Source organism: Lagopus leucura, unplaced genomic scaffold (genome assembly GCF_019238085.1).
Source record: "Lagopus leucura isolate 7727_CA_CO unplaced genomic scaffold, USGS_WTPT01 Super-Scaffold_100008, whole genome shotgun sequence".
Lineage (NCBI taxonomy): Eukaryota > Metazoa > Chordata > Aves > Galliformes > Phasianidae > Lagopus > Lagopus leucura.
Genome location: NW_024962265.1, coordinates 29,280,726 through 29,289,519, shown reverse-complemented (window position 1 = coordinate 29,289,519; position 8,794 = coordinate 29,280,726). Strand labels below are relative to the sequence as shown.

The window sequence follows — 8,794 nt, the reverse complement described above, 5'->3', positions numbered from 1 at the left end:
GAGAGTGAGATTTGGAAGTTGGTTTAGTTGCACTCTGCTGGTCACCTCTGTTTCAGACAAAATGAAGCAGCTGCCACCTCGGAGGCTGTGCTGTGCTATACCACTGCTTGCTGCCTGGGCTGCATAAGGAACACAGCATCTGGCCTGCCTGGAGGTGGGAGCATCTCACATACTTGATACAGATGAAGAAATAAATGATGACTCTGAAGCACAACACAGGGCTTATCATGACAGGAGTGAAAAGGTATAAAGACCTAAACTGTTTATTTGTATGAGAACATAATGGTCCTTGTCATCGACTTGGGGATGAAAGGAATGACTTCCATCTAGAGGATGCAGGAAAAACAGGAGATAAATTACAGCAGCAGTAACAGTTTAATGACAAAAGATTGAAAAAGAGGGAGAATATGGAAATTAGACAGTGATGATGTTCTAAGAATTTAAATGTGGCTTTGGCAGCAGCAGTATCGTTTGTACAAAAACAAACAAGGATAATCAACAACAACTGCGTTATTATTTTAAAATAGTCTTTATTTAATAACAATAAATATAAATTGCAATGTTCAGAATCTAACAGCAAACATTCTTAGAAAAAATACAAAAAAAATACATTCTTCCATTCTGAATTTTATCAACATACACAGAGTAAAACAGTGGCAACAGCCTGCAATTTATGTTGCTCATATCTTACTTTTAGGTAATGAAATGGTGACTGACTCAAATTCATTCTGACTTCAACAGACCTGTACAAAATGTAAAAATGGTAAGACTGATCCAGAGTTTAAAATCAACATTAATTTTTCCTTCAAGCAGATCTTTAAACATTATTTAAGTGACCTAGTCCTGAAAAAAACACTAGCATGTTGGCAGTTGCCCCCACCCCACATGCACTTTGTTCCTGTGCCTCTGTAGAGCTCACTGTTGGAGGTTTGTTGGAGGTTTCAGCAGTTGGAGGTAGAGGCTTATTTACATGGCACAGCTTCAGAGGTTTAGGCACTTTGTGCTGTCAAAAGCACCATGCATATGGCAAATTGAACTGAATTCCTGATGCAGTGTTTTCTGAGATCAGATGTTATGGCTACACTAGCAAGTAGCATGGCACTTGGGAAGCAAATAACTGATCAAAATGTTGGTGCTGAGAAGCTGTTGCCCACCAGTACTCACTGCTCTCTGCAGACTAGCTCTGGTTTTAGGGCTGTGGACTAAAATGGCTGCCAGAAACAAGTATACCATCATGTGCATACCTCAGATCTATCACCTGGTTTGGCTCAAGGCAATAAAAATCCAGTTCATGAGCTCTGAGACCATATGTGAGCCACCACCCAGAAAGCGGTGGGACAAGTGGAAGACTAGTTTCAAGCACACTCCTGATCTGAACAAAATGGTAATCTAGAAATTCATCCAGCATTCCCCAGGTCATGGCATCAAGTCTGACGGAGTTCAAGAGGTGTTTGAACCATACGCTCAGACGTAGGGTTTATATTTTGGGTGGTCCTATGTGGAGCCAGGCAATGGACTCAATGAGTCCCTTCCAACTCAGGATATTCTATGATTTTAGGTGGTCAGGAGTCCACTACAAGAGGAGACTTAAGTCATAGATAAATAGACTTTGCTGGTGTAGCATGTTTTCATTCATTTATTTATTTATTTATTAATACTGACCTTCAGGGCCATCTCTCCTTCAGGCAGCGCTTGTTATAAGAGGCAATTGGGAGGCACAGGAAGAAGAAAAGGATCAGAATACCAGGCACTCCTGAAAATCCGTCTTAAGCTCTGCTACTGTTCACAGTGTATCCTCAGGCAAGGCATTTAATTTCTTTGTTTCCTTGTCTCTTTACTTGCCAAAGAGGGCAATCAAAGTTTCCTTAAGACCAAACAATTAACTGAGATGGCCCATTTCGTGATTTTTATTTTTTGCCTTTGTCACACGATACCTATTTGCTAGCACCAGCCCTCCAACACGGCACCTGAGAGGGTGTTTAAGGCACTTTGGCACCGTGATCCGCTACGGGGAGAAGGAAATGGCACTTCCCAGCCGAACACTGCTGCAGATAGGAAAATACTAGTTCATATATGGGGAAATACCAACTTGAAGCCAAAATCAGAAGCTCTGAGTTTGCATGGAGCTGAGTACTTCATCACAGCTATTCCATGAAATGGTCTTCTGGACAAAATTCTGTTATAAAGAAAAGCTTGGTACACCGCCCAGTGACAGCCAGGCAACAAGCACTAACTGAAACACAAGAAATTCCATCTGAACATAAGAAAAAATCTTTTTGTATTTGTGAGGGTGATGGAGAACTGGCACAGGCTGCCCAGAGTCTGTGAGGTCCCCTCCTTGGAGACCTTCAGCAGCTGCAGGGACGTGGGCCTGGGCACCCTGCCCTGGGTGCCTCTGCTGTGCAGGGTCTGGGGCAGATGGACCCAAAAGTCCCTTCCAACCTTAATCATTCTGATATTCTGGAAAAAGGTCATATCGGTATTGGGGTGATATATTTCAACAAGAAGTCCTGTCTTGTTTAGAAACTTCTGAGTGTTTGTCTATCCATCTGCCAAATTTATATTTTATTCCTCATAAATTTAAAGACTTGTGCTTCTGACTGGCCACAAAAATAAATGTCAAAGAGTACAATTTCCTGTGGAAAGAAGCACCAGTTTTATCATGGCTCTGGTCAGTAGTTGTTTATGGTTATGATCTTGTTTTTCTGTCCTGCATCTTTTCATCTTCAGGTAGTGTTTGGCAGCAGGTTTCCCAGGCAGTATATAAAGCAAACTTCAGTTCCTGGTTGTCAGAAATGTAAGTCTTCTCTGGAACCTCCAGGTTTCTGTCTTTCATCTTTTAACCTTTGTTTGATTTTTGAACCAAGCTTTTCTCCCATATTCTTCTATGCAATCATTCTGCAAAGCTGTGCTTAGTGGAAGCTTGTGTGCAATCTGCTGAAATAATTCCCTTCGTGTGCCGCCTCTTCTGGTTCATATGCTGCCATTACAAAGGATGGGCTTGAGGTATTTTGAAGTTTTTCTACAAAATTCAGATGTTTAACTTCTTCTGATTCTTAATGGCATAAAATACAACTTACCAATGCTACTTTGTTTCGCAAACGTTCTTAATATGTAAAAAGCTAGGTGAATATCTGCCTAAGTATTGTGCATATGAATGACATTTAAGAGTACAAAATTACAAACCCAGCAGTAATCATCTGGTTTACAGACTGCAGAGATATTTTTGCCTTTCTTTCAAGATTTTGGCTTTCACAATTCATAGGGATTGGTGTACAAGAGCCATTAAAAAAAGAAAGCAAGTTAATAATTGGGAACATCATTGCTGTAAGAGCTCTACATACACATTTACCCTGTAATTCCTGAACTCCTAGGATGCAACTGAGGCCAAAACAGCCAAGCAGATCCGCAGCATAATGTGAAGATGATTGATGGCTCTGGCAAGTTCATCCACACTTGTAACATCTTCCTGATTATTTAAAGTTTTGTAACACAGTAAATGCATATTAAATGGTTTATTCTGATCTGCAGCTTCAATAGATTCATGGTCTTGTCCACATTTAATTTGGCATACAGTGTGGCACCAGAACAGTCCATCTGCAAATTCTTTCTGTGTTAAAATCAGGGAAGAGAATGCCTATGGTATAGGCAAAAGACAGCCCTCTACAATTATTTAGTTCATGAAAAGAACTTTAACACTCATTCCTGTTACAGCTGGGAGACCCTAAAGGCTGTGTTCATTCAGAACAGAATGGCCAAGTGAGCTAATGAAGGTACACTGATGTGGGAAAAGAGAAAATAACTGAGTTTTCCACTTGCTCCAAGTGCAGTGAAGTCAGTTGTATGCATTGATTTCAATTCTCCTGTTTACACAGAGGCTGGCAAACAGCTTACAGTCCCGCTGCTTGTGATCTTGTGATCCAAGCCCACGATTAATTGAAATATCTTTTTATCCATTTAAGTCTTAGTATGCACTTCTAAGTCAGCGAAGCATAGAACAGTGCTCAGTCAGTCAATTGCAACAGCTTAACAACATGCTTGCGAGTTGCATTTTCCTTCTCTTTCCTCCATGTTTTGGCTTTTCCTTCCTTTAGCTGGGGTTTGCATCACCAAGTAATTGAAGCTCCTTCACAGAAAGTGGTGGTGTTCTTATAACAAGTAATTCTTGTTATTAAAGTTTTATTCAAGTTCCTACTAGCTTATACCTAAATAAAAAGGAAAGCACTCTGTATATTTCAGAGTTAATCTGCATCGTTTTAAAACGATAATTTTTACCTTCACATGTTAAAATGTGTCCTAATAAAGCTGGTTTAAAAAATGGGTAATTGTAAACTGAGTCTCAGTGGTTGCTTTTGCCTAAGAGAAACAGGCAACAGAGCAGGTGACAGCTGCAAGAAACCATGTTTAGTAAGGCAAATTCATCCAAAGCGTTTGGTTAACTATTGGTAATGCCTGGGCAGGCACTAGCTGGTTAAAAACTGTTCCTCCATATAAAAAATAAATCCTTATTCAGTTTTAGGCCGGAAAGTGCTGTCTACTCCTTCAATAATTTTGTCGGCGATTTTCCCTATGGTTTTTTTCACAACTTTGAGGTCGTTCTCGTGCAAGATTTTCTGTGTCAGGTACTTCTCTCGTTTGACCTTGCTCTTGGTCTCTTGTGACACATCCGGGATTATGTAGGAAATAATAAACTTCACAAAGTATATGACATGCTGGGGAAGGTGCAAATGAAAAGAAATGTCAGTTGGGTTGAACAGGATGTTATTATTATTCTGAGAAATATTGAAATGTCACCCTATTTCTTAAGGCTGTGGTTTTGTACCAGTATCTACTACGCTGGAACAGTATCCTAAAAAGCAGAGATGAATAGAATAATTGTCTGATAAACAAAACTTTCTGATTTTCTAATCCCGATGCTACTAATGAATTTTCTGATTGCTCTGGGGAACCCTGGTGCTCAGTGCTTCCTTTCCCCCCAGACTGTGGAAATATTGGTTACAGATCTTTCTAAATTGTTTCAGGTTTGTCCAAATGCCTCCAGGGCTGCAGACATTCCTCTGCTATGGAACTGTGCTCTAGCAAGCTGCACATTTCTGGTGACTTCAGTAGTCCCTGGATCAGGCACTAAGTACATTTTATAATGAAAGAATATTTGGTATTCCTTTCCTTTGATCTTGGACTGGCTCCCATCTTTCCTAACCCCACACTGTTGCTGCATGGGAGAGAGCAATTGCTCTTTAACCAGTCTCATCTACAGACTCACCTCTTGCAGTGACTGACTTTACACAGGTCACTCAGTGCACATGTGCTGCATTGCATGTATTCATTAAGCAGGGCACAAACCTCTAAAAACATATAAAAATGTTTGGTGCTACTGTCCCTTCTTTTTCTGATACTAGAAATCGCTTGACAGTTTTTGAGAAGAGAAACTGCAAATACTAGGGCAATCCTCAATGGATGCCATCACTTCAGAGACTTTTTCTAGCAGTGCTACACTTAATTTACCTCTCCTGAGTCCATGCCAGCACCAGTGCGTACTAAAAGCTCTGACAGCTGTGCCTGAACAGAATGTCTTCCAAGGATTTTCTGCAGGGAGGAAAGAGGAGTCTAAATCACTTATGCTGAAAACCCCTACAGGCTTACCTCCATGACAATGATGAAAGCCAGCTTGGCTGCGATGACGTGCCAGTAGTATATGTTATGCTCATACTGATGCTGGTGCCCAGGAGGGTAGCGGAAGTCACGGTACCTGAAGGCAATGCAGAGAGTGAGCAGCCAGTGTCAGCAATGTGCAGTACGGCTCTGTGGCCAGAGGATGGAGCAAGCCGTGTCCTGGCTTAGCACAGCCTGAACAGACTGCTGAATGCAACTGCAGCAGTGATAAACCTTCTTAAGTCACTTTTAAAGCATATGAGGAAAACAAAATGAAGTAAGTATTACTTATAGGTGGATAGTTCACTCAGTTCTGCCATTCAAACTATGCTGCTTGCACAATGTTCTAACATTTCTTACTGCGTATTTTTAATGGATCTGGATTATTTAGATATTAAAGCAGTGATATTAACCCTTGTCACTGGGAAAGGATAGTTATTTGACACTTGCCTGCATGTCGTGTGGTTCCCAAACCAGGGGGAAAATGGCTTGCTTGCATTCTTGAAGTCTGATATATTGAAGACAGAGAGTGTATTGTTTATATACCCCTTCATGGTGTAACTGCTGTGGCTCCCATAAGGAGGGACTGAAAAGGACCAGTAATAAACCAGACGAGGAATCATGTCAGATGTAAAAGCAATTATCATGGCCTGCATTTTAGAAAGAGGGGACAAAAAAGCAGAGTAGCATTTAAGAAATAAGCCTTACTACGCACAGCCTTGCCATATATTTAGTATCTCAAAATTTACAGTACAAGCTAAAAACAGAAAGTATGTGCTTTTCCAGTCAGTGGTTCCCTCTGTGAGTGAGGCACTCACAGGCACAAACAATCTCCTTCTGGAATGTGCAGTCCATCTAGTTTTTAAAGTATACTGGCTCTGCTGGATGCCTCAAAAAAGTTGTGCTGCGATACACTTTTATCCTCCTCAACATGGTGGGGAGGTCAGCAACCAAACTCACCTCGCACCATGCTAGGATAACCTCCAGCAAACATACTTGCTATCAGAGGTACACATGAGATGCTTGAAGAAAATCTGCCTGGTGAAACTTATGGAAACCACAGCAGAGTCCTTCAGCAACAGAAAATTAAATTTCACCAGGAAGCCTGAAGTTTGCATACAAAGAATTAAATAAAGAAATAGCTGATCCAGCTCTGACCCTAGAAACATCCCACTCTTTCTGAGGTGACAGCCAGTCCAAATTTGTCCTGGCAGTTGTTGCCTCATGAGTTTCAGTGTCAGTACATGTGGAAACTGCTCTTGATGCCAAGATCACTTTTTTAGTAGCAGCTGCACAGTGCTGCTTTACATATGACGTGACCACTTGTTTTTATCAAGCTCCCAGGAGAGGCCCTGTTCCACTCTGTCCTACTCAGTCTGCTAGTCACAAACTGAGCAGGAAATTGGATCTGTGGGTTTGTCGTAGGAAGTCTTTCCTAAATGCATGAACTTCCCAAAACATCCTATTCCAGAGGACAAGTTTACTATGTTTAATCCAGTATCCTCCTCTGCTACTGCAAATTCAAAAGGCTTCCCTGTGAGGAAGACTTTCCACTGCGGCTTCATGCCCAGCACGAGGCTGCCCAGCCAACTCAATACGGCAGGCATGTGCCCAGGGCCCAGGAACTAGGGGTTATTTGCATGCCATGGCTGGAGGAGAACTCTTCAGTCCTGTGGCAGTGGACAAAAATACCCGATGACATGAATGGTAACAACCTGTGTGGGGAAGGTTCCCAGCTGGACCCATCCCTGATCTGCTACGCCATAAGACAAAGTTGCAGAAACAGGACTTAAGTTTGAGGCTGTGGTTCAAAATCTTTCTCTTGTTCTCCAGAATGTTGTTGCAATTTAGTTCAATTGAGAGAACGTTAATTTGGCTGATGAGAAAGAAAAGAGAGGCATCCTATCACTAAAAGAGTTTAAACGTTTCAAGGATCAACACTTTGAAAAGATTTTTTTTGCACTGTATTTTGGCTTAAATAAAATGTAGGTGGCATGAACTTTTAAAAACTGTTTTTAAGCAATACGTGCCAGTGAGGAATGAAGTGAAAATTATGTGTTGTTTATATTTACATGCAGTGTAGGTGTTTTTGGCTGACAAGAAATATGTATTACTGTGCCCTGCAGTTTCAGTAAGAAGACCTCACACTTAAATTACACTGTTTTTAACTGAAGTATAAGCACAGAAAGTTTTAGTTAAATATAATTTCTTACTGCTTATTAGCCCATAAGGTTTGCATCAAGTCAGACCATAAAAGAACTAAAAGCAACTGAACAGTAAGGCAAAAAACATCCTTTTCCCTTTGTACCAATTTGGTTTGGTGCTGCTTCTATGTATCATTCAGCAAGATGCTAGAATACAGTATTTATACAACTTAACGTTTGCTCTTTATGACTTTTTTTGCAAGGCCTCAGGTCTCTCATCATCATAAATCCGAGCCCCGTCTCACACTCCTCCCCCTCCCTGAATGATCTCCAGATGTGCTCCAGAGGGCTACAAGGACAGAAAAACGAAAGCTAATTCTACAGCATCCTCTCAAAGGAAAAGCTTTTCTTCCTTTTGAATTATGGGCTGCATTTTAGAGTATTGTGCTGGGGAACTACAAACAAATAGCACACTCTCTACTTCCCAAGCTATACCATGCACAGTTTTCCATTTATACTGTAACTAACTAAAATCAGTCTTTAAATCACAACAGATGCTTTGATATCATGCTGTAGCAAGTCCAGTGCCTGAGTGGCAAGTCTCAAAATGGACATATTTTGGCAAAAGTTGCTGATAAGATACTCGTAGGTGTTACAAAGCCAGTGTGGGAAGGAGAGGAAGATACTCTACCCAAATCAAATCAGCTGTAGGAGTCACGTAGAAAAGAAACAGTTTCTATGTTCTAATGAAAAATAGTGATGGCAAAGGGATGACAAAGACAAGATTAATGGCCTACACTAGATCCAGATCCTGGATGTGAAACGAGAAACAAACTTGAAGATAATGGAAGAAAACTGTTTTCAGTATCTCTATTACATGGCTTTAGAGACCACACTTCACTAGAAAGAAATATGGATCTCTGAATGCCTTGCAACACCTGCAATAGAGACTCCTGAGCACGGCCTCTACTGTTGTGCCCCTTGCTATCAGCCTGCCT

At 41.0% G+C, this 8,794-nt stretch overlaps 1 protein-coding gene across 3 annotated transcripts in view; it reads right to left on the bottom strand.

Annotated features, from left to right (window-relative positions):
- Nucleotides 1-509: 509 nt before the first annotated feature.
- ANO6 (anoctamin 6) overlaps nucleotides 510-8,794 on the bottom strand; it is a 71,340-nt gene continuing 63,055 nt past the window's right edge. For all 3 annotated transcript variants that reach the window (XM_042872450.1, XM_042872451.1, XM_042872452.1), the window contains 3 exons: nucleotides 6,103-6,302; nucleotides 5,644-5,749; nucleotides 510-4,712 (listed from right to left, as the gene is read on the bottom strand). In XM_042872450.1, the coding sequence (XP_042728384.1) occupies nucleotides 4,506-4,712; nucleotides 5,644-5,749; nucleotides 6,103-6,302 (513 nt within the window). In that variant the 3' untranslated portion in view covers nucleotides 510-4,505. The remainder of the gene's footprint in view (nucleotides 4,713-5,643; nucleotides 5,750-6,102; nucleotides 6,303-8,794) is intronic.